The 26,310-nt window shown below is 47.3% G+C and overlaps 2 protein-coding genes across 2 annotated transcripts; both read left to right on the top strand.

The window, feature by feature from the left end:
* Positions 1–17,969: 17,969 nt before the first annotated feature.
* Positions 17,970–18,914, top strand: LOC308355720 (olfactory receptor 10C1-like; the record flags this gene model as incomplete). The annotated part of the gene is made up of 1 exon (XM_080824161.1): positions 17,970–18,914. The coding sequence occupies one exon, from the start codon at positions 17,970–17,972 to the stop codon at positions 18,912–18,914; it is 945 nt and encodes a 314-aa protein (XP_080680287.1).
* A 6,159-nt stretch (positions 18,915–25,073) lies between these two features.
* Positions 25,074–26,024, top strand: LOC308355715 (olfactory receptor 10C1-like; the record flags this gene model as incomplete). The annotated part of the gene is made up of 1 exon (XM_080824156.1): positions 25,074–26,024. The coding sequence occupies one exon, from the start codon at positions 25,074–25,076 to the stop codon at positions 26,022–26,024; it is 951 nt and encodes a 316-aa protein (XP_080680282.1).
* Between the last annotated feature and the right edge of the window lie 286 nt (positions 26,025–26,310).

Here is a 26,310-nt window from a genome sequence, read left to right as displayed (position 1 = left end):
TCAGACCACAATGCTCTGAAGCTCGAACTCAATCACAAGAGGAAATTTGGAAAGAACGCAAATACATGGAGACTAAACAGCATCCTTCTAAAAAATGAATGGGTCAACCAGGAAATTAAAGAAGAATTGAAAAAATTCATGGAAACAAATGATAATGAAAACACAACAGTTCAAAATCTGTGGGACACAACAAAGGCAGTCCTGAGAGGAAAATATATAGCAGTGCAAGCCTTTCTCAAGAAACAAGAAAGGTCTCAAATACACAACCTAACCCTACACCTAAAGGAGCTGGAGAGAGAACAACAAAGAAAGCCCAAACCCAGCAGGAGAAGAGAAATCATAAAGATCAGAGCAGAAATCAATGAAATAGAAACTAAAAAAACAATAGAACAAATCAACAAAACTAGGAGCTGGTTCTTTGAAAGAATTAATAAGATTGATAAGCCCCTGGCCAGACTTATCAAAAAGAAAAGAGAAAGGACACAAATAAATAAAATCATGAATGAAAGAGGAGAGATCACAACCAACACCAAAGAAATACAAACAATTATAAGAACATACTACGAGCAACTCTATGGCAACAAATTTGACAACCTGGAAGAAATGGATACATTTCTAGAGATGTATAAACTACCACAACTGAACCAGGAAGAAATAGATAACCTGAACAGACCCATAACCAGTAAGGAGATTGAAACAGTCATCAAAAATCTCCAAACAAACAAAAGTCCAGGACCAGACGGCTTCCCAGGGGAATTCTACCAAACATTTAAAGAAGAATTAATTCCTATTCTCCTGAAACTGTTCCAAAAAATAGAAATGGAAGGAAAACTTCCAAACTCATTCTATGAGGCCAGCATCACCTTGATCCCAAAACCAGACAAGGATCCCACCAAAAAAGAGAATTACAGACCAATATCCTTGATGAACACAGATGCGAAAATTCTCACCAAAATACTGGCCAATAGGATCCAACAGTACATTAAAAGGATTATTCACCACGACCAAGTGGGATTTATTCCAGGGCTGCAAGGTTGGTTCAACATCCGCAAATCCATCAATGTGGTACAATACATTAATAAAAGAAAGAGTAAGAACCATATGATACTCTCAATAGATGCTGAAAAAGCGTTTGACAAAGTGCAGCATCCCTTCCTGATTAAAACTCTTCAAAGTGTAGGGATAGAAGGCACATACCTCAACATCATCAAAGCCATCTATGAAAAACCCACCGCAAATATCATTCTCAATGGAGAAAAACTGAAAGCTTTTCCGCTAAGGTCAGGAACACGGCAGGGATGTCCGTGATCACCACTGCTGTTCAATATAGTACTAGAAGTCCTAGCCTCAGCAATCAGACAACAAAAAGAAATTAAAGGCATCCAAATCGGCAAAGAAGAAGTCAAACTATCACTCTTTGCAGATGATATGATACTATATGTGGAAAACCCAAAAAGCTCCACTCCAAAACTGCTAGAACTTATACAGGAATTCAGTAAAGTGTCAGGATATAAAGTCAATGCACAGAAATCAGTCGCATTTCTTTACACTAACAACAAGACAGAAGAAAGAGAAATTGAGGAGTCAGTCCCATTTACAATCGCACCCAAAACCATAAGATACCTAGGAATAAATCTAACCAAAGAGGCAAAGAATCTATACTCAGAAAACTATAAAGTACTCATGAAAGAAATTGAGGAAGACACAAAGAAATGGAAAAATATTCCATGCTCATGGATTGGAAGAACAAATATTGTGAAAATGTCTATTTTACCTAAAGCAATCTACACATTTAATGCAATCCCTATCAAAATCCCATCTATTTTTTTTAAAGAAATAGAACAAATAATCCTAAAATTTATATGGAACCAGAAAAGACCTCGAATAGCCAAAGGAATATTGAAAAAGAAAGCCAAAGTCGGTGGTATCACAATTCCAGACTTCAAGCTCTATTACAAAGCTGTCATCATCAAGACAGTATGGTACTGGCACAAAAACAGACATATAGACCAATGGAACAGAATAGAGAGCCCAGAAATAGACCCTCAACTCTATGGTCAACTAATCTTCGACAAAGCAGGAAAGAATATCCAATGGAAAAAAGACAGCCTCTTCAACAAATGGTGCTGGGAAAATTGGACAGCCACATGCAGAAAAATGAAATTGGACTATTTCCTTACACCACACACGAAAATAGACTCAAAGTGGATGAAGGACCTCAATGTGCGAAAGGAATCTATCAAAATCCTTGAGGAGAATGCAGGCAGCAACCTCTTTGACCTCCACCGCAGCAACTTCTTCCTAGGAACATCGCCAAAGGCGACAGAAGCAAGGGCAAAAATGAACTATTGGGATTTCATCAAGATCAAAAGCTTTTGCACAGCAAAGGAAACAGTTAACAAAACCAAAAGACAACTGACAGAATGGGAGAAGATATTTGCAAACGACATATCAGATAAAGGGCTCGTATCCAGAATCTATAAAGAGCTTATCAAACTCAATACCCAAAGAACAAATAATCCAGTCAAGAAATGGGCAGAGGACATGAACAGACATTTCTGCAAGGAAGACATCCAGATGGCCAACAGACACATGAAAAAATGCTCCACATCACTCGGCATCAGGGAAATACAAATCAAAACCACAATGAGATACCACCTCACACCAGTCAGAATGGCTAAAATTAACAAGTCAAGAAATGACAGATGCTGGCGAGGATGCGGAGAGAGGGGAACCCTCCTACACTGTTGGTGGGAATGCAAGCTGGTGCAACCACTCTGGAAAACAGTGTGGAGGTTCCTCAAAAAACTGAAAATAGAGCTACCCTACGACCCAGCAATTGCACTCCTGGGTATATATCCTAAAGATACAAACGTGGTGCTCCGAAGGGGCACGTGCACCCGAATGTTTATAGCAGCAATGTCCACAATAGCCAAACTGTGGAAAGCGCCTAGATGTCCATCAACAGATGAATGGATAAAGAAGATGTGGTATATATACACAATGGAATACTATGCAGCCATCAAAAGACATGAAATCTTGCCATTTGCGACGACGTGGATGGAACTAGAGGGTATCATGCTTAGCGAAATAAGTCAATCGGAGAAATATAACTATCATATGATCTCTTTGATATGAGGAAGTGGAGATGCAAGGTGGGGGGGTTTGGGGGGAGGTAGGAAAAGAAAAAATGAAAAGATGGGATTGGGAGGGAGACAAACCATAAAAGACTCAATCTCAAGAAACAGACTGAGGGTTGCGGGGGGGAAGGGGGATGGGAGAGGGTGGTGGGGAAATGGACATTGGGGAGGGTATGTGCTATGATGAGTGCTGTGAAATGTGTAAACCAGACGATTCACAGACCTGTACCCCTGGGGATAAAAATACATTATATGTTTATTAAAATAAAAAAAAAAAAAAAGCAAAAAAAAATAAATAAAAAGCAAACTAACCTACAACTCAGATATAAAAACAAACAACAAAAAAGAGACCAACAAATAAACAAAACAGACCCCTGAATACATACCAGAGGGTCTTCTCACGACATCTGTATCGTTGGGGTTAATACCCTGTAGTATAATTGCTGGGCCATAGGGAAGCTCTATTTTTCATTTTTTGAGGAATCTCTGCACTGTTTTCCATTCATTTCCAAATGAATGACTTGCATTCATACCACCAGCGTAAGAGCGTTCCGGTTCTCCACAGCCTCTGCAATGTTCGCTGTTTCTTGCCTTGTCAATTTTCGCCACTCTAGCTGCCGTAAGGTGGTATCTCAACAGGGGTTTGTAAATCACACTTTTTAAATTGAAGTAGACTTGACATGTGGTGTTTCTTAGTTTCAGGTGTGCAGCAGAGTGATTGGACAACTGTATACATTATGCAGAGCTCACCTCCATGAGGTGCAGTTCCCATCTGTCACCGTATTACTGACCATATTCCCAGTGCTGTACTTATTAACTTTATACCTGGAAGTTTGTGCCATTTAATCCCCATTACCTGGTTCACTGGCAACCATCGGTTCTCAGCACTTCTGAGTCTGTTTCCTTCCCTTCATTTCCTTTTCTTTTCTTTCTTTTTTTTTTTCAAAAATAGTGTTGGGCAGTCAGGACATTCATATGCAAATGAATGAAATTGGACTTAGACCTTATATTAAAATTAACTCAAAAGGATTAAAGATTTAAACACAAGAGCTAAAATGATAAAACTCTCAGAAAACATCAGGGTGGTTTATGACCCTGGAGTTGGTAATGGGACCTTCCGTGTGACACACAGTGTACCGGGAACAGAAGAGACAGGTGACTTGGAGCCCAATCAAAATGAGAAACTTCAGTGCATCAAACTACGAGAGCAACAGAGTGAAAAGGAAACCTTTTTCTTTGGAAAGACAGAAACTGTTTGCGAATTGTGTATCTGCCTGTGAGGGATTAATGCAGAAACACTGCTACTAATCAGTGAAACACAGATGACCGACCTGGTTTAAAAGTGGGCAAAGAATTTGAATAGACTTTTTTTCAAAAACGCTATACGAATGGACAATGATCATAGGAGAAAATGGGCCCTAATATGCGATACTCATTGAACAGTCATTATGGAAATGGAAGTAAACACAGTGAGCTACCGTGGCACTCCCGCCAGGACAGCCGCTCCCAAACAGAAAACAGCAAGAACCATCAGGATTCAGGCAAGTCACAACCCTGTGCGCCGTGGCTGGACACGTAAAACAAGGCAGCCGTTATGCAGAGAATATGAAGCCTCAGAGAAATTAGAAATAGAATCCTTGTGACCCAGGAATGCCATTGCGAGGCTCAGAGCCACAAAGAAGTAAGAGCAGAATCTGAAAGGAACATCGACAGACCCTGGATATCACAGCAGCCTTCGCAGTAACCCAGGCATTGGAGAACGCAAGTGTCGGTGAACGGGTGAGTGGGTTAATAAAGCGTGGTGTGTAATGCAATGGAATATCGACAATTCCACCTTAAAAAGGAAGGAAATTCTCAAGAAAGAAAAAAAAAAAAGGAAGGAAATTCTCATTGCAATCAGTGCATTCCTCATCCCATCCCCAACTTCCCCCATTCCCTTCCCACCTCCCCTCTGACAACCACCACTTTGTTCTTTCTATTTAAGAGTCTCCTTTTTCTTATACATCTGAAACTGCTGTACCACCCTATATTATTATACTTGAATGAAAATGAATAAATAAATAAATAAATGTGATCATTTATAGCAAAAAGAAAAAAAAAAAAAAGAAAGAAAGGAAATTCTGGCACCTGATCAACCTGGATAAACTTTGAGGACATTATGCTAAGTGAAGTATGACAGTCACAAAAAGGCAAATACCGTACGATTGCAGTCATATGAGGTACCAAGAGCATTCCCATTTACAGAGACAGAAAGCAGTGTTTTTTGTGTTTGCTGGGAGCTGCGGGAGGGAGAGTGGGGACCTTGCTCCTTGTCAGGGACAGAGTTTCCATTTTGCAAGGTGCAAAGAGGTCTGGGAGTGGTCACACAACTCTGTCAATGCCCTCCACACTGCTGAGCAGTAGACTTAACAATGGTGAAGATGGTGAATTTTATGTGAGATGTGTTTTTCCACAGTGAAAATTAATCTTGGATTCAAAGCTTCAGCAAGTGGTCAGTGCAAAGACCCACACTGACAACCCTTTGGCAACAACTATTCAATAGAAAAGAGTAAGTCTAAGAAGCACTGGGGTCCCAGAGGGAAGTAAGTGAACAAGTACCTTCATCAGCAGTCTTACAAATACACCCCAGGCAGAACCACAGAGAAGAAAACAGAAGGTCTATCCACATAGTAACAGGAGGTTAGGAGCCAGAGGCTATGAGAGTTTGCTTAAGGCATTTGTCTTTGAGAAGAGAGATAAAAAATTGCTAAAAGAAACTTGGCAAGAAGGGAGAAAAAGAAAACAAACTGAAATGAATGAGGATGGCAGAATCAAATTAAAACATATTCACAGAATGGGTACATAAACAGACCAAATTCCCCAGCTCAGAGACAAGGGTTTTCAATTTGGATTAAAAATACATCCACCTAGGGGCGCCTGGGTGGCTCAGTGGGTTAAAGCCTCTGCCTTCGGCTCAGGTTGTGATCCCAGGGTCCTGGGATCGAGCCCCGCATCGGGCTCTCTGCTAGTCAGGGAGCCTGCTTCTCCCTCTCTCTACCTGCCTCTCTGCCTACTCGTGATCTCTGTCTGTGAAATAAATAAATAAAATCTTTAAAAAAAAAAATACATCCACCTATATGTCCTCGACCAAGTGCACATAAAGCGTTAAGTTGCTTAACAAAAACTTAGAAAAAGTTATATTATTCAAAGCTTAACTTGAAGAAAGCCACTTTAGTAGTGTAGCTTATAATAAAGTTTTAGGGGAAAAAATGTCAGTACGGATGGAGTTCACTACATATTGACAAAATATTCAACCCCCAAGAAAACAAAAGTTAAATTATGTATTTATATAATAATAATAAATGTATATAATTTGTTATCATTTTGCTCAATACGGAACCGCACAGTGAATTTTTCTTTATTTTCACATGTGCACACATAGTATATACACTTGCATAGATATGCAAGCTATATGTAAAATACACCGCTGGAATCAGGAGAATGACAATGAGAAATTGACAAACTCACCCGCAGAAGGGGTGATTTCACCATCTCTCCATTGTTGAAAGAACAAGGTGAAAAATAGTGAAGATCTAGGCTTAGATTCAATCAACACAAGTCACCAGCTTAAGAACCTTTATCTAAACTTACAGGATGTGGAATCCCACGCTCATAAACTCTTCGCAAGCACACACGGAATACTTAAAAACGTTTGCCACGTGCCAGGCCACACAAAACCAAAATGTATCCCCAAGCTAGGTCATGTATTTAAAACTCTTCCTTACCCCTTGGTACCAGTGCAGGTTGTCTGTGACGCAGTAAAGGAGGAACCATCCAAAAAGGGTTGAGATAAAGCCTCTGTTCCTTCCTGTAGAATGAAACTCAAAACAAAATGAAACAGACTCGTGAAAAAGTAAAGAAGCTATATTTTGGTGCAGCTGTGTTTGTGGAAGTGAGAGGCTGTCTCCTGAGGGGCACTCTAAAATTGGGGTAGCCCCTGAGTATTAATGCACACACTACGGCATTGTATCCTGATGACTGGATATTAGCTCATGATGATTTTCTCACGCTACTGTCTTGTCTTTTACCCAGGCCCAACACCAGTCCCCAGATTTCCTTCTCAACCCCCAGTGGACAAAAACAAAGCTTTCCTCTAAATGCCCACTTATGCCAGCAGACATGTGACAATTAATGTTACACTTGGAAGAGTTCAAACGCATTTCCCTTTGCTCAGCCCCAGGGTCGCAGAATGAAAGATGTCTATTTTCCACCTGGATAGGGGAAGGACTAGAATCAGTTTTCACTTTTCCGAGCACGGCTGATATATTCCTTTTCCTCCCAGACAATCCCATAATTAATTCTCCACGGTGATGGTGTAGTTGCCCACTGGGTACTCTGGGGCTTTCCTAAAGAAATTCGCACAGTTCTCACCTCCCCGGCTACATCCTCCACACGGATTCTCGGATATACAGGTATCACCGTCTTGTCTGAGTAGGAAAACCAAAGAAAACAGAAAAGCTCTGCCAAGGCTACTTCACGATGTTATAATCCCATGAAGGGCAGAGCAGATGATGTTTTCTGAAAGATAACAAGGAAAAATGGCAGTGGTTAGAGTCCCTCAAAGAGGTGGTCGTTGACGTCCATCTCACACTGTGCTAACATCTAAGGGGAAAAGAGTTACATATTTAGGGAGCAGTTTTGAGGCCCCACCTCTCAAACTTTAGGTTTCTATTCAGCAGCCCGAGAGACTGAAGTTTCCTGTCTGTAAATAGTAATCTTGCACAAGGAGAAACGAAAGTTAAGTAATCCCTCTTTGCTTTTTTTGGCTTAGAAGTATCAGTGGCTGGGGTGCCTGGGTGGCTCAGGGGGTTAAGGCCTCTGCCTTCGGCTCAGGTCACGATCTCGGGGTCCTGGGATCGAGCCCCACGTTGGGCTCTCTGCTCAGCAGGGAGCCTGCTTCCCTTCCTCTCTCTCTGCCTGCCTCTCTGCCTGCTTGTGATCTCTGTCTGTCAAATAAATAAATAAAATCTTGAAAAAAAAATAAAGTATCAGTGGCTGAAGGGAGTTTGAACGTTAGAATTTTCTTTTTCGGCTCATTTACATGTGGGTCATTAGAAACCTATAGGCCCTTGAATGAGGCTCAGCATATCACACGGGAACGGTGTGCCCCCTAGCTACGTTCCCTAGGCTCCTGTCCACGGACCAGCCATGGCAGGAGAGGTTGGTAGAAGCTTCTCTTTTTGCTAGTGCCTGACGGGATCTTCTAGAATCGGGGTGGGCCTTCTGGGACACTGTTTTTGTTTAAATTGTTCCTAAGTGTTCACCCAGTTTTTAATAATTGGCAAACCTGAAGCTTCACAGAGATAGAAGTTCATTATAAATATACATCCTGACTCAAATTTATGAAAGGGGCTGGACACTGTTGCCTTTGGACTAGGCTGCATTACACCAGTGATTAAAATCATGGTATGCATGCTTTCTGCCTTAGTCAGTACAAATGGGTGATGGGCTTTATATTAAAGCCTCAGAAAGTCTGGAAGAGCACTGAGCTTCTGGAAGGTTAGGGGGCCTGAGAGACCCTTTGCTCTGCAGTGCTTTCCAGAGTGGGTACACTTTGGAGTTCCATACCCCTGAGATGTCAAGTAAAGGGCAGCAGTCAGCCGACGGTATTGTGGTAACCCACCACCTGGTCTGCCAGAAGGAAGAGCCTTCCCCAAAGCTAATGCAGGAGAGTGTTCTGAGGCCGTCTACAGAAACGAAGGAAGCCGATTTGTCTTAATCCAAACCAACATCACCCAGACATTTGGACCATTATTCAATGCTGCAAAGAAACAAGCTTCAAGCCATGAAAAGACACGGAGGTCCCTTAGCTGCACATTATTAAGTAAGAGAAGCCAATCTGAGAAGACCCCAAATGGAGTAATTCCAACTATGTGGCATTCTGGAAAAGGCAAAGGGGTGGTCACAGGAACAAGAGTGGTTGTCAGGGAGTAGGGGAGAAAGTGGTGGAAATCAGGGCTCCCAGGGCAGGGAAACTGGATGGGGTGACACCACATGGACATGTGCCATCACACCTTTGTCCAAACCCATAGAATGTGCAGCCCCCAGACCGAAGCCCCACGCGGCTGCGGACGTTGGGTGGTAACCGTGCGTCAGTCAGTGTGGGCTCATCCGTGGTTGTGAATGGACCCTTTGGTACGGCATGTTGAGGGCAGGGGAAGCAGGGCACGTGTGGGGGCAGGAGGTAGAGGGGAGCTCTGTAATTTCGGCTCAGTTTTGCTGTGAACCTAAAACGACCATAAAAAAATAAAGTCTATTTAAAAAATGAAAAAGGGTGTGTTACAGTGTTTAAAGGCAGCGGAAGCACTTTCTGCACCAGAACGCACGGGAGGACCGAAGCTGGTACAAAGCCCCGTGGGCAAGAGGATGGGCGGCCCCACATTGGGGGCATTTCAGCAGCCGGGGCACTTCTAAAAGGGAAGAAGACAGGGGCTTTCATTAACTAAATGTCTCCCCCGTACCAGGTGTTGGTCAGGTTCCTTTCCCGGGTCCCTTGATTCCTCCCGGTAACTTGTGAAGGCTGGTTTGGCTTAGCTGAGACCTCCCTCCCTTCTAGATGGGATATCTGGTGTGCTTTGCCCCTTGTCAGAAGGAGTTCAGATCCTTGAAGGGAATGGTCTGGCTCAGTGTCCTAAGTGACCACTTCTAATTAGTGCAGACGTGGTCACAGGGCTTCTGAAGGGACACGGGGACTCCACAGACCTACAGCTTGTTCGGGGTTATGCCCTTTCTTGAACCTTTCCGTGGACTGGGGTCCTCTCTTTGGTTCTATTTGGAATTAGGGGCGTCCCTGTAACTGATCACAACAGCCATCAGCGAAGGTAGATTTTATTCTTGAACCACTCACTCTGTGCCAGCAGGAATTAGCTCAATTCTTGCAGCCACCTGAGAAGTAGATGCGATTCACATTTTCAGTTCCGAAAACGGGGCAGGAAGGGCTTAGCTAAACTGCACTACGTCCCCTAACTGCCGATTTGTGGAAGTTAAATTCAAATGCCAGGTGTTCTGACTGATGCGCCAACTCGCCGCTGCCGGCCCTGGCAACCAGGAGACACAGCGCCCCGTACGTGTGGATAGACAGACCCAGACAAGCAGGGATGTGCTGTCAGGCTGGTGATCAGAACACACTTTATTATCTTTTTCTAGAAGGAAATGATCTTTTTTTTTTTTTCTTAAAAAGGAAATGAGAGTTTAAAAAAATAATCTGAAAGAACAAACAATGTGGCAGCACCTTCCTTGTTGGAACTCAGATGGTGTACGCCCCTCTTTGTGGGGGGCTGGGCACACCACTGTCTGTTATCCCCTGTTTCTTCCTCACTTCCTTCACTCTCAAGAACCTTTTTTTTTTTTTTTTTTTTTTAAGGCATACGTTAGTCTACTACTCTAGATCCTTGATGCTGTTTTCCTGGGTACCAGAATGAAAAACACATTATTTATCATAGTTCAAAAAATTGGAGTTCAAGGAAATCATGGAATTCACAAAATCCAATCTCTGTATTTCAGTATTACAAAAACAGGGGCCAGGGAAAGTGTTAGACTGACTCTGAGTCCGTTAGTCGGTGGCAGAGCCTAGATTCATACTCAGGCCTGTTGGCCCAGCCCTGCACACCCACAGCCCCTCCCATGAGCACAGGGAGCAGACAGTGGCTCCGGGGACACTGGGACCCTCCTGTCTCCTGACGGGGCCTGGAGAAGGGACTCTCTCGGAAGTTCGGTGTACTACAGCTGCTTCCTTGACATCCTGGTCTGCATCCCCATGTTCCCAATTAGTACGAAATGAGGCAAGCAGAGAAGACAGGGGCCTCCCCAAAGTGCCTGCTCCCCAAGTCAGGCAGGGGGAGGTCTCTGCAGACGTCATGCTGATAATTACCAAAGTTGAGACTGTGCCTCATTAAGCAGGCAGAGCCCCTGGGAGCAGTACCCTTGCCTCACCCTCTCACTTGCCCAGCTTAATTAAGCAGTGTGTTTGCCTTCTCATTAGCAAACTTGTTAGCGCCTTTCTCAGTCCCCTGAGCAGCTCAGAAGAAAATTTTGCGGGAGGGATTCCTTGGCTGGATGGGTCTGGCCGTCCTGCTTCCCTACGGGAAATCTAGGTTATCCAGGCCCTTCAGACGGGCCCTGTGTGGCATGAAGGTTCAGTGGTGGGTCCAAGGTGCCTCTGTTTGACCCAAGTGGAGTGGAAGCAAAGCCTGGTCTGGTTAAGGATATGACAGTTCAGTCCTACTGTCTGAGATCCACTGAGGACCAGGGTACCAGCTAAGGCTTGTTTTGGACATGCTGTTCAGAGATTGGCAGCACCGTCTTGTGCTGCTGGTGTGAGCTGGGAGTCTCTCCATGCACCCAGGCTCTGTGTTACACATGACAGAAACAGAAGACTCGGTGTATCAGAGGTCTCAGACCCTGCCCCCGGCTCCCCATCCTTGCTGTCCCCCACCATCCGTAGGGATTTTTAACTAACTTAGATCATCACTCCGTCCTTGGACGTTCTCTGGGCTCCCCACCCCCACCCAGAAGGACTCTCTCAGCTCTGTACTGCCCGCCACACATTCCCCCATCTCAGGAGTGCCTCTGCACCAAGCAAGACAGGACAGGACATGTGCTGACTCCCCATGTAGCAAGCAGAGGTCCAGGGCTCTGGGAGTTTACCCAGAAGGGACACTGACTGCGCAAATGGAGGGTTTGTAGCCCTTGTTAAGGAAGGTCATGTGAAATGACGTTCAAAGTTGCCAGATCTTTTAGCCCCCTCAGACCAGCCATCGGTGATTTTATTCAATACCTATATGTCTGCCACCAACAAATTAGTAGGAACAGCAGAAATGTCATTTGAGAGCTCACTGAAGTGGGTATATACACTTACACTAGGGAAACTGAGACTCAGAGTGTTCTAAGACTAGTCTAGGAAAAGGATGGCTCTGGTACTCATGCCCAGGTGAGGTGGGGGAGGGGAGGAGGAGATTTTAGGTGAAGGAGCAATACAGGTAGGGAGGAGGTGGGTTCCATGATTAGGGACAGCCCGGAATGGACGGAGAGGAAAGCACACAAGCAGGGGGTAAGCGGGAGACACAATTAAAGGCAATGGATTCAGAAAATACTGGAGCTCTGCGTTTCTGTGGTTCCACCTGCCCTGACCTGTGGCTCCGGATCGGCTGAAAAAACTCATCCTTGGTCTCTTAACTCGCTCAGGTTCCGTGCCAGGCCTGGCAGAAACAGGAGAGTCATTAGCGTGTCAGAGGTCTCAGACCTGCCTGTCTCCCCATCCTTGCTGCCCCCTGCCAGTAGGAGGATTTTTTAATCCAGTTAGACTATCATCCACCCTTGGTTCCTGGACCCCAATTCAGATGCCTGAGGCCCAAGTCTTGTTTGTTCTGATGGGGACGCTGCATTGTCTCACCGTTCAGGATGCACCCTGGCCTGAGTCCCCCACAGGTGGGCAGGCACCGGGGACCGGGATGCTCATTCCTTCTTCGTGTCTGTTCAGCAATTGTAGCCTCGCCTAGCAAGAAGCAGACCCTCTTGGGGAGTCAGCCAAGACACCCAGGAAATCATCTGGTCCCGTATTTTCAAACAAACAAACAATATTAGAACCATAATATATGAAGCAGATACGCACAACGTAGAAAACAGACTCAGGAGAAAGTAGAAGTGGGAACCAGAAGGCCCGGCCACTCCTGATCCCCGCTCTTCTCCCCGACCCCTCCCTAGTTCCTCCTCCTCTGAGGTCATAGAGTTCTGTCTTCTCATTCTCAGACCAGTGAACTGCGGGCCCGGGAGGTGACGGGCCGTCCTGAGGATGCATGGCTCGTTGGTGACAAAGACAGGACTGCGGCGTGGCAGAACAGGTCTCTGTCCTCAAAAAATTGTTTTTAAGTGTTTTTCTGTAAAGATTAAAAAAAAAATAAACAAAGATTCCTAGAGCTGCTGTGGGGAGACATGGACCCAAACCCAGGTCCTGGTCCACTCCAGCGGGCTTGACCTTGGCGACACCCGTGGCCTCGTCCTCTCTTCTAACCAGAGCCTCAGCGCGCGGCTGCTCATTCCCTCCTGCCCAGGGAGCTTTGATTCTGTAACTGTGACACTTCCTAGAGAAAGCAGGGCCTGAGATCTGCGTATCCAGAACAGAGAGGGGGGAGGTATTGGTCTAAACCCCAGTTTGCCACCTCTATGCCTGTAAAAAATATAACCTCTCTCCAAACACCCATTCTCTCATCATGTTATACATCTGTATAACGATCTCCACACAGTTCTATAAGGATTAAAGGAAACAACACATACAAGGTGCCTAACCCTGAGTGCCCTTGACAGTGCAGAGGTGTTCCATAAATAATAAAGCACCTTACGATCCCGGAGGCAGTGCAGTGGAGTGGTTCCAGGAGGGCCTTTGAAGCCCGGATTCCTGATTTGATCAATCATTATCGCTACCAGTTTCTTGTTCCATGACCTTGCACGAGGTACTCTATCCCATCTGGAAATGAAAATTTCACCACAGTGGAATCTTACTTAAGTAAATCTTGTGAGGGCTCCATTATTTTATACCTGGAAAGCATATAGACTAGTAAACCCTACATATAAGATGGTCGTTGTTATTTCAAATTGGCCACGTAGGTTTCTGCTGTGGGAATTCCTTTCCCTGAGCGAGCCCCGTTTTGCATGAACCTCTCATGGCCATCACGTGTGGGTCAGTGGAATTGGTAAGAATCCAAATCAAGCATCTTCTATGGGTCTAGGTTTCCAAAATCGCCCTGGAGCCTCCTATGGGTTTCTCCCTACCCTTGCAAAATTAACCCTTTGCTCTAATGCATGGCTCTGGGGTCCTTCTCTTTGCCTGCACTGTGCTCTCTCAGTATCTCTTCCTGAGGGGAGCTCACGGATCAGGGCATTCCTCGGTGGCAGGCCAAAGACACCCCCGGTGAATGTCCGGCTCCTACTCTTCAGTACTGCATGGTGAGCCGTAGAGACCGCAGTCCCGCCGTGGGGACAGACGTGCTGACCTAACAACTCGGGAAAGTCCACGTCCCACCCGACTCATCATATGGAGCCTATGTATCTGTCCATTGACAGTAAATGGAAAAGGAATGAATGAATGATTAGAATTCCTGAAGACCCAGTGAGGAGGACGGGGAGGAGGTCCCCTTCCCAACCCCACCAGCAATCATTCCTCTCTTGGACCTCAGGGCAGGGTGCTGGATTCACCCTCCCACTTAATTCATGGGCTTTTCAAGGTCTTTCCATTCTGGTCGTCCCTAGAGCAGGGCTTCCTGCCAGATGCAGGCATGAGGGGAGACACTGACTTCTCTCCCTTTGAGTGGGAAGCGAGAGCCCCAGGAAATCAGCCCCTGGGCCATGTGCATGGGTTCTGTACACCTCATTGCGTCTTACAAATACTGCTTTTTTTCCTCCACTATGAGGCGGAAAGAAGTCAGAAGCCACACATCCATGTGACTCATTGGGTGAATATAAGAGAGGATGTGCAGTGAGCCTAAGTATCGCTAGATTTTCCTCCAAATGGATCAGGCTCTTCTGTCCTCCTATGAGCGATGCACCAGCATGTTTCCCCGCAGCCCCGCCAGCGAAGGGTGTGTTTAAACTTCCGGATCTTTGTCAATCTGAAGGTGAGGAAAGCACCTCAATGTATTTAAATTTGTATGAATCTTACTATGAGTCAGGTTGAATATCTCTTCATACATTTAAGTGCCCCTGTTGTTTTATAAATGCCTATTTTGGGGTGTGTCTTACTCATTCCAAATTAAGCATCTTGAGGAAAGGGATTGTATTTTATACACCTCATACTTTTCTTAATAGTGTGGAAAATAAAAAAAAAACTCTTAATAAAAACATTTAATTCATGAAGAACAGAATCACTGTGGTTTTCCCTCTCTTCATACCATTTAAGCTACTTTTGATAACACCTTTTTTTAACCTTTGGATCCCTTTTTTTTTTTCCCCTTGAAGAACAATATTATATATAAATATGTCCATAATACAGGATATTTAGTTGAATAAAAATGAAAACTCACTTATGCAATTGTTTTTAAAAAATTACTCATCTCTTATTTTGGACTGCTTCCCATACACAGGCTTTTTTTCTCTTCAAATATTAACAATCATATTGCAAAATGTTGACACTTTGGAAATCTTACTTTCTTCACTTAACACCCTGGAATGGTCCTCGTTGCTACATTGTTCCCTTTTGCTACATTGTAAATGCTTGGTGGAGGCATCAGAAGGTACCTCTTGGTCTTGCTCTGGTGCTAATACAGAATAAACGTTAGGTGAGCACACCCGGCCGGTGGAGAATGATGTGGAGAAAACAAGTGTCTTCCTTAGCTGAGCAAAGCGTACACTTGGAACACTCCAACTTCCATATTCTTTCTTCTTGCTACTTTTAACTTGATCACTGCCAAATCTTTAGCACAAATTATTGCATCGATCTGGAATTGTATATAAGCTTCTTATAAACGCATGTGTGTGTCTCACTGATTGCTTTCTGAAGGTGAATGCAGTCAATATAACATACTCCGTTGCCCAGCCAGTAGCTGTAGAATCAGGCACTGCAGCGCATGGGGAAGTCCGTCTCAGAATCTCACAGATCCATAAATGAGGCTGCAAATTCAGGGTGTTGGTGTTTGGGACTGTGGAGGATGCAGCAGTGTTGCCAAATGGCAGTAGCAAACGTCCATCCTGGAGGAAGGGCAGGTGTTCCGGTGACAGGGAGTATAGGGTCAGGGCTAGAAATGACTGAATGGGAACCTCTAACGGTCCAACCATCTGAGAAATGTTTACTCAGGTAGAGATTCTTCTGATCTTGAGGTTACATTGTTTTCTAAAGTAAAATGGTCAAAACCAAGTAAACTACTCTAGCTCTCACAGGAAGATTTTCTCAGTTGACCCGAAGAGATACGATGGTTGGTTCTAAGTCTATATAGTCTATGTGCAAATCTCTCATGGTTAATGTCTTGAGGGCCCATTCAGTTTTGCTACAATCTTATCCCATGTCTCTGATTCCTAAATGTTAAACCACATTTGCATCTACAAGTGAGAATCTGTTATTCTCCAATGGGTTAATGATTTCTGTCTGTTATTTATGTGGACTTTCTATCCACCCAGGGCACATACATGTATGGTGCCCCGTTGAGGTCAGGGTTCAGATGCTGACTGCAGGACCTCCTTGAAGGTGATACTGACGGCCATAACCTGAGAGGGATGCCAGGAAGCTGGACCAGCAGCACATAGGTGTCCCGCCTAGTAGTAATGGTGGTGGTGGTCTAAGGGGGATGGCAGGGGTGGTGGAGGTGGTAGCAGTGGTCTGGGCCAGCACTCGGCATCGGGCAGACATGTGATGATGAGCGCATCGGTGAATGGGCGATGGCGGACGTAGGCAGCCATTGCTGATGGTCGTCATGGTCGTCACGGGCAGGAAGGGAGACAAAGAGGAATGTTGGGGCCATTGACCTTTCTCAAACCACCATGGCAAGACTCATTGTGGACGAACTGATGGTCAGCCTTCCTGGGTCATCCCCATCTTGTCTTTGGTGGAAATGAAGCTGATCAAGAAGTCTTACAGGCCATTTGTAGAAAGATGACACTCGCTTCTGTTGCCATCCACGCGTGCACAGGATTATGTGAGAGGGGCTGTCTCTCCTCAGAGGAAGCTACGGGGAACTCGCACAGACTCGTAGTGGCCCACCGGGGGCAACGTCCCTGAGACTGGATTCTGAGCCCTACAGCCAGGGGTGCAGAGTTGAGAAAAATCGCTTGAGAAACGGAGAAGATCTGCCTCATCCCCCTGCACCCAACTTCCTGCCTCAGAGGAACCCCGGGGGAGATCCAGTCACACCCAGCCACCCCGGGGAGCGCACAGGAAGGAGCCCAGGGAGACGCGTGTGTCTGGGTACATGAGCTATAAGTAGGGGAGAGTCTCGGGGTAGAAAGGATGCTGAGCGTTAATGTCATCCAAACAGCCAGGTAATGGGCAGGGAGGGGGCATCAGAGGTGAACGTAGGGAAGCAGAGGATGAAGGGAAGGCACTGACCTTTCCTAGGAGAGACCATTAGGGTGTCGGGGGTGGGAGGTGAAGTCTGGGACCTTAGTGTAGGTCACTTATCTCCACCCTCACCCCAAAAACCTTTTTCGGTGACTTTAGGGAACCGTACCTTTTCTGTGTTGTAAGAATCTTAGAAAACATCTGCTCAAACTTTTTTTTTTTTTTTTAATTTTGGAGAAGAAGTGGAGCATCCATGAGGAGAAGTTGCTTAGCTCTGTGTGCGTATCCGGCCAGCAACAGAGCACGCGCCAAAGCCAAATCCCCGATTCAGAGACGCCTCTTCTTTCATACCACAGGACTTCTTGCTGGCGACTTTTGACCTCACGGTTTTCCTCCATGAGACTTCCCGGTGCATGTCTCCTGCAGAGATCATCTTCCAAAAGACACAGCGCGCCTGCTGTCTTTCGAAAGAACAGGGCCTGTTCCCAGAGTCCTCGCAGCTCCGTCATTCCCCACCTCTCCCTCCGGAGCTTGTGGGCACAGTCCATAAGCGCCCGCGGGGCTTCCAGAAAGAATCTCTGAGAGTCACATTTGGGGGATGACACCTTTCTTTTCCACATCCCAGTTTGGCTGGTCTTTTCATCATTGGAACGTGTAGGAAGGATACATGTAGAAATTTTCCTGTGTCCTACTTCCTGATGGTGGAATGGATACAAAATCCAGGTGCCTGGCTCTCTAGAACCCAATATTACGAATTAGGAAAGGATTGGGCTGGAACTGGGGGCCTTGGCTTCTAGTTCCTAGGAGACATGGACCCGTTGAACCGCACCTGGACCCCGAGTTTCCTTCTTGCTGGTTTCACAGCACCCAGGACGCTGCGGCCCCTGGCGTTCTTGGGCACCCTGTGCATCTACGTCCTCACGCTGGCCGGGAACTTGTTCATCATCGTGCTGGTGCGGGCAGATGCGGCGCTGTCCACGCCCATGTACTTCTTCCTCAGTGTCCTCTCCTTCCTGGAGCTCTGGTACGTCAGCACCACGGTGCCCATGCTGCTGCACACATGGCTTTATGGGCCCTCGCTCATCCCGGCCGCTGCGTGTTTCATCCAGCTGTACGTCTTCCACTCCTTGGGCATGACCGAGTGCTACCTGCTGGGGGTCATGGCGCTGGACCGCTACCTGGCCATCTGCCGCCCGCTGCACTACCACGCCCTCATGAGCAGAAAGGTGCGGTTGTGGCTGGCGGGGGCCACGTGGGGGGCCGGCTTCTCCGCGGCACTGGTGCCAGCCGGCCTCACGGCCAGTCTGCCTTTCTGCCGGAAGGAGGTGGCCCACTACTTTTGTGACCTGGCCCCGCTGATGCGGCTGGCGTGCGTGGACACAGGCTGGCATGCTCGAGTCCACGGCGCAGTGATTGGTGTGGCCACTGGCTGCAACTTTGTGCTCATTTTAGGACTCTACGGGGGTATCCTGAGGGCTGTGCTGAAGCTGCCGTCAGTGGCCAGCCGGGCCAAGGCCTTCTCCACCTGCTCCTCCCACATGACCATGGTGGCCCTCTTTTATGCCTCTGCCTTCACGGTGTATGTGGGGCCACCTGAGAGCCGCTCCAAGGGCACAGACTCGCATATCGCCCTGGTGTACGCCCTTCTCACCCCTTTCCTCAACCCCATCATCTATACCCTCCGCAACAAGGAGGTGAAGGAGGCCGTCAGAAGGGTCACCCAGAGGATCAGGGCTATGTTGGAGGGACCCTGACGATCTGTATTGTCACAGCCCAGCTGCCTGGCCACAGTGGGAAGCAGCTGATCGCTCAGTCAGTCATCTGGTCAGAGTGACAGTCAACACCAGGGAACAAATCCATCGGTCTATTTGTCAAACATGCAGCCAACGGCTGATTCAGGAGGACGTAGTCCGGGATAATCAGAGTTAGAAGATGTAGAGGGAAGGGAGATGCATCTTTGATTCCATTCCAGTCTCACGGCGGGGGTGGGGGTGGGGGAACACCATGAAAGAGAAGGAGGAAAATGGGGGCTCAATGCAAATGGTTTTGCTGAACTCCTAACCTGGGGAGAGAGCACAGCCCTGGGCGGGGAGACAATCTAAAGCTAAGGGGGGCCGTGTCCCAGAGGAAGGGATTTGCTGCAGAAAACAGCGGCCCGAAGCTCTGACCTCGATGTGAGGCAGTGAGCGCGGGCAGAGCCGGCGGCCCTGTGGGTGAGGCTGGGAGTCGGACGCCAGGGTTTGCTCTCTCCTGGGGCAGGAGTGAGGTGGGGACGATGAGGGTGTTGTTTGCGTTCTCACCGAACATCATGTTTCTAAACAAAAACAGAAACAGAAACAGAAGCAGAAACCAAGCAGCAAAGGGCCTTGCCTGTCCGGTATGCTAGGCACACACGTGCAAAGTAGAAAACAGGTCAAAATAGAAAGTAGGGTTCCATTCTGCACCCTCTTCCCCACCCCAGCCCTTCCCTCCCACCCCCACCCACGTCTTCTGCTGAGCCAAGTTGGAGAAGGAACACTCAGGCTCAGCTTCTGGACTTGGCTGATGCGTGAATTGTTGGTCCTGTGCCTGGCAAAGGGTGTCAGAGGCTTCGGGAGGTAGACGGGGCCCAAACCCTGGTGGAGACGAGGCCACTGAATGGGTCTTGAATACAGTCTCTCCTTTTCAGTTTTATACAAATTACTGCTGAAAACGTCTACCCAATGAGTTTTTGTTACATCTGCCCCGTGTTTTCTTTAATCTTTGTGAGATCACCCTGAAGAAGGAAGAATCACCCCAACACTTATGTGAGGAAGATAGAAATGTTCCCGGAGCTGCTGTGAGGAGTCATAGACCCCACCCAGGTCTGCGGGTCTGAGGGTTGATGGGTCCTCTCTGGTGGGCATGACCTTGACGAGACGGGCGGCCTCATCCTCTCTGACGGGTGAGAACAACAGCGTCTGGCTGCTCACACGCCCTCCTGCTCAGGGAGCTTGGATCCTGGGATTGTGACAATTCCTAGAGACAGGAGGGCCTGAGATCCGCATATCCAGAACGGGGTTGGGGAGGGCGGGGCTGTTGGCCCAAACCCCAGTGTTGCTGGCTTTTTGACTAAGATCCTAAAATTAAAAAAAAAAAAAAAAAAGTAACTGCTCTTGGACTTCTTTTGTTTCCTTTAAAAAAAAAAACCAAAAACCTATAACAAAGAGTTCTGATGAACCTGAGTGGCTCAGTGGGTTAAAGCCTCTGCCTTCGGCTCAGGTCATGATCTCAGGGTCCTGGGCTTGAGCCCCACATTGGGCTCTCTGCTCAGCGGGGAGCCTGCTCCTCCCCACCCCCATCCCCGCCTGCCTTTCTGCCTACTTGTCTCTGTCTTTCAAATAAATAAAATCTTTAAAACAAAACAAACAAAACAAACAAAACAAAACAAAACAAAGAGTTCCTTTACCACCCGTCTGCCTGGGCTTGAACATTAATTCTACCATTTGCTTGCTGTGTGACCTTCGACGATGCACTTAACTTCTCTGTGCCTCAGTTTCCTGATCTGTAATACGAGGACAGTCATAGAACTCTGAGCACTGTATAAACATTGTTATCACTTCAGAGATTTCCCACATCCATTCTGCAGTGGAAATTTCTTTCTGTGAAAAAGCTTCGTTTCACACGTAGCTCCCATTTTTATTTTGTGTGAAGCCAGTAGAACAGGTAACATTCCAAAGGAGGCATCTCCTTTTGACCCGTGTCCAGCGCCCACCGTGCACAACCTGAGGAGCTGCCCCTGCCTGCGTCAAGTCCACGTTGCCTCCCAAATGCGAGGGGCAGCACCCCGCTCTGCTGACGGGCTAAGCCCCACGTCCGTGCTCTGGTCTTTCCTCTCTTCTCGCACCTCTTCTCACTCGGACAGCGTGTGCGGCGTGGTGGCGAGCGCAACGGAAACGACTTTGCTCTCTGTGGGGGCAGCACCAAGGAATGGCGCAGGGTTGCTTGTCCTTGCCATGGCTCGAGTCATACTAAGTCAAAGCCCCGTGGATTCCGTCTCTGTGGGTCTACACTGCGTGGTGCACCTCGGGACTCACCATCCCATTTTGGAGACACAAGTAGTTAATGAACAACTCAATGCAGCCCTGTTGGTTTCTAGTACTTGGTATTCCAGTGGATTTATGAACAAAGACATGAGCAATGAATGAACTCTTGAGACTCAAATGAGTGTCACAGAGGTCGGCGCCCCGCTTATAACCCCAGGAGACAGGATCTTACTTAGGTCTCTTCACTGCTCCAAATTCCCCCTCACCTTCATTTTACAACCTTTCCCCTCTCCCACTCTCCTACACTAGAAAGTTTAGGTCCCCCTTAGTGTAGTTTCCCAATTGATACAAATAACTGGGGTGCTGAGGGGCTGCCTCCCACCCCTGACACCTGCCCAGCAGAAGCAGCCTTTCTGTCCACCGAAGGGCTTTCTACAGATGTTGCCATGTGAGAAACACGGTTGAGAGGCGATGCCTTGCTGGGGTGACGCTCAAGGCAAGGCCTGACGTTGTCTGTTTCTCCCCCGCTGACATACCAGCCATCAGGAGAGACGAGTGGGTGAGAACAAGCCAGCACTTACAGCGTAACCGGGCTGTCGGCTCTGTATGGCATCAAGGCTGACATTCTATCCCGCAGATGGTTTTTCCTACCGGCTAAATGCACCGTAAGGGAAAGGACTGTGTTTCACGCATCTCATTTTGCCAACTTCCTACATGAGGCCTAGGAATTAAGGATGTTTGAGAGATGTATTAAATAAAAGAATACAATGAATGACTGTGATTTCCCAAATTTCTCACATTATTTTTGTGATACTTGACACCGTTTTCCAACTTTTAAATCACGCTTTTTGAGAAGGCCTTATACAGAAATACAGCACATAAAAATGTTTAGACGAATAAACCTTTTAAATCACTTCAATGCCATCACCTTAAAGTGATTATTCATCTGTTCACTTTCGATTTCTAATAAGCAGACACTTTTTCCAAATAGTAACATGACGCTGTGAGTTTTTTTACACATTGAGTCCTACTTTTTTCACTTGTGTTTTAAGCATAAATAACTTTAGAGGTCATCTCCCTGCCTGAATCATGAATGACTTAAGGGAGTCAGGAGTTCTTGTGTCTTTCTCTCGTTCCATCCCAGTGCGGGATGGATGCTGGAGAGGCGCGCCCTACTAGAAGAGGATGACAGGCGGGAGAAGAAACAGCTTTCTTGGCTTGGCAAGGCCAAGTGGAAGCATTTGCCCCTTTCATAGATATTTTTATTTCTTTGCTACTGATTCCAGGTAATGTCTACAAGTCCTATACCTGGGTCCTTACGTCCCACAGATAGTCTTCTATTCCTGAATTAATGCCAAGACATCCAGTTGTACAAGTAGGCTCTGCGAGTGAACATGCACAGTTGGTTTCAGAGTCTGGTTCCTGAAAGGGGACGTAGGGATGCCATTGTGATGTGATACAGAGACAACAAAGAAATAAGTGTTAATAGGACCGCTCTGGGTACAGCAGGATCATTCATTTGAAGAGGCTAGAGAGATGACTGGTCTATATGGACCCATGAAATGAGGGTAACAGTGAAGAGTGTTTTCGTATTGGGACTGCAGAGGAAGCAATGACTTAGTAAAAGGCCAGTTGCAAAACTCTCTACCTGGAGAAAGGTCAGTCCTTCTCATGAAGTGGGACGCTGGTTCCATGCTGGCTGATTGTCCAGATGCTTGAGATTTCCACCCCCCCGCCCCCCCGCCGGAGTCTCTTCCAATCCTGAAATTGCATTACCACTCTCAAAGGCAAATATCTTCCTTTCTTTTTGCTCCAAAGTCTTCGGTCCCAGCAGGAAGCTAGAACATTTGATGGCTCCGTCCTCCTCAGGGTTGATGTCCTTGTTTATCTTCTATGCTTATCTCTTTACCTCACATTTAAATTAACAACTGTCTTGTCCCCACCTTTGATTCCAAATATAAGTACATTTGAATCTATGAATGATTCAAACGCATTGCTTTCATTAGATATACACTGTCCTTCTATGATTGTTCCGAGTTCCATATTCGTTCATGTATATACTCACGGATAGTGCTCAGGTGAGGTCAGGGCTCACATGCTAATCTCAAGGCTTTTGGTGAAAATATTGAGGATATGAACACAAAGTAATCATGAAGGAGTAGATAAGCCTCATGAGGAAGTCCTGGGTAGCCGTAATGGAGTGTAAGTAATGGCGGCAGTACTGGAAACGGAGACCGCGAACGTGCACTCAGGGCAGCGGACTGGGTGTGCAGTGAACCGTGACTGGACCAGTGAGTGACAGGGACACCAAACGTGACAACACAGAGGCGGTGATGCTGGGCACAGAGCGATCGTAGTGCTTGTATTGACTGGACTCATATGGTGCCGAGGTGAGGGGTGGCCGGGAAGAGAGGCTGGATGAGGAATCTTGTTGCACGGAAGATGTGAGAAGACTAAACTTCCGGGGTGCTCAAGGTGTTACCGTTCATGTGTGCACAGGATTATGTGAGACGGGCTGTCTCTCCTCAGAGAAAGCTACGGGGAACTTGCACAGACTTGTGGTGACCCACCGGAGGCAACGCCCCTGAGAATGGATTCCGAGCCCTACAGCCAGGGGTGCAGAGTTGAGAAAAATCGTTTGAGAATCAGAGAAGATCTGCCTCATCCCCCTGCACTCAACTTCCTGCCTCAGAGGAACCCCGGGGGAGATCCAGTCACACCCAGCCACCCTGGGGAGCACACAGGAAGGAGCCCAGGGAGACGCGTGTGTCTGGGTACATGAGCTATAAGTAGGGGAGAGTCTCGGGGTAAAAAGGATGCTGAGGATGATGCTGTGAGCATTGAGAGGTAATGGACAGGGATGGGGCAGCCGAGGTGAAGTAGGTAAGCAGAGGACGAAGAGAAGGCATTGGTCTTTCTGAAGGGAGACTCATTAGGAAGTGGGGTGTGGGAGGAGAACTCTGGGGACCTAAGTGTAGATCACCTAGTTCTACCCTCACCCCAAAAATATTTTTCAGTAGCTTTGTGGGATCACAGATACCAAGGCTGTAAGGTCCTTATAAGACACCTGTTTAAACTTTTTCATTTTAGGGAAGAGGAAGTTGAGGAGAAATGGCCAGGCTCAATGTTCATTTTGAGTTAGTGGCAACACAAGTTTAGAAAGCCAATTCCAAAAAAAGAACGAGTACTATCTTATGCTATAGCTCTTCTAGACCGATACCATAGAGTCCCGACTTCATCTGCTCACACGCACCCGTCTTAGGGACCTCCTGGTACAGAATTCTCTGTGGCAACCCTTCCTCAGAACGCACGGAGTCTACTCACTGATGCCTCTTCTGGCCTCACCATTCTGAGCTCTGGGGGTGCTCTCAGAGAACACGCCTCTCACTGCTTCCTCCTCCAGCCTCTGCTGAGAACATCCCCGAACTCCAGAGAGGTCCCCCCAGCAGACCCAGCAGGCACATTCGAGAAGGTGTGTTCCCTTCTTGCACAGGTTAGCGCAACTGACTGTTGGGTGTGGGGGTCCAGGTGTGGACGCTTTAAAGGATGGAGGGACATTTCATCTGGACCATAAGGGGATGACCTTGAGGATTTCTTGTCTCTCCTGTTTCCTGGTGAGGAAGCCCTGGGTCCTGACTCTAGGGTCACATTCTGTCCATCCGAAAAGCACTGACGGCAGCAGGAACCGGACTCCACTCCAGCTGTCAGCAAGCCTGTGACTGGCAGACTTCTTCCACCTTCCAGCCTTCAGCTCCTCTTTTGAAGAGCGAGGGGTTGAAAAGTGTTCTCGATGACATTTCATTTATTGTCAGGTTTACTCCTTCCATACTTTTGGCTTGGGGAAATTTTTCAAAAGAAGAATTCCAAAATTAGTGAATCTTCTGTCTTTGTCCCTTATTCTTAGGAGTCATGGACCCGTTGAACCGCACCTGGACCCCAAGTTTGAGTTTCCTTCTTGCTGGTTTCACAGCACCCAGGACGCTGCGGCCCCTGGCGTTCTTGGGCACCCTGTGCATCTACGTCCTCACGCTGGCTGGGAACTTGTTCATCATCGTGCTGGTGCGGGCAGATGCGGCGCTGTCCACGCCCATGTACTTCTTCCTCAGTGTCCTCTCCTTCCTGGAGCTCTGGTACGTCAGCACCACGGTGCCCATGCTGCTGCACACATGGCTTTATGGGCCCTCGCTCATCCCGGCCGCTGCGTGTTTCATCCAGCTGTACGTCTTCCACTCCTTGGGCATGACCGAGTGCTACCTGCTGGGGGTCATGGCGCTGGACCGCTACCTGGCCATCTGCCGCCCGCTGCACTACCACGCCCTCATGAGCAGAAAGGTGCGGTTGTGGCTGGCGGGGGCCACGTGGGGGGCCGGCTTCTCCGCGGCACTGGTGCCAGCCGGCCTCACGGCCAGTCTGCCCTTCTGCCGGAAAGAGGTGGCCCACTACTTTTGTGACCTGGCCCCGCTGATGCGGCTGACATGTGTGGACACAGGCTGGCATGCTCGAGTGTGTATTGTAGTGATTGGCACGATCAACATATGCAATCTTGTGCTCATTTTAGGACTCTACGGGGCTATCCTGAGGGCTGTGCTGAAGTTGCCGTCAGCGGCCAGCCAGGCCAAGGCCTTCTCCACCTGCTCCTCCCACATGACCGTGGTGGCCCTCTTCTTTGGTTCTGCCTTTGTTGTCTATGTTGGGTCAGCTGGGAGTCACGCTGAGAACACAGATAAGCGTATTGCCCTGGTGTACACCCTTCTCACCCCTTTCCTCAACCCCATCATCTATACCCTCCGCAACAAGGAGGTGAAAGGGGCTGTCAGAAGGGTCACCCAGAGGATCAGGGCTATGTTGAAGGGACCCTGAGGATCTATAGAGTCATTTGGTGACTGTAGAATTTAGTTGGTTAGTTGATCAAACAATCAATCGAATAATTTTTTCAAACACACTCCATATTCCAATTCAAGTGGACTGATTCTTGGACTGGGAAAAACTGGGAACGTTGTGGAGATCGGAGAGACATGGCCTCTAAACCCGTATCTACCTAACATGGGTGAAAGGATGCAGATGAGAAAAAAATAACCAAAATTAAGGACGTAGATGCAGATATTTGGGCAAACTTAGAGTGATGGAACTGTGTTTGAAAGAATTT

The sequence above is a fragment of the Martes martes genome, assembly GCF_963455335.1.
Source record: "Martes martes genome assembly, chromosome: 15".
Taxonomy (NCBI): Eukaryota; Metazoa; Chordata; class Mammalia; order Carnivora; family Mustelidae; genus Martes; species Martes martes.
This window is presented reverse-complemented; position numbering and strand designations above follow the sequence as displayed.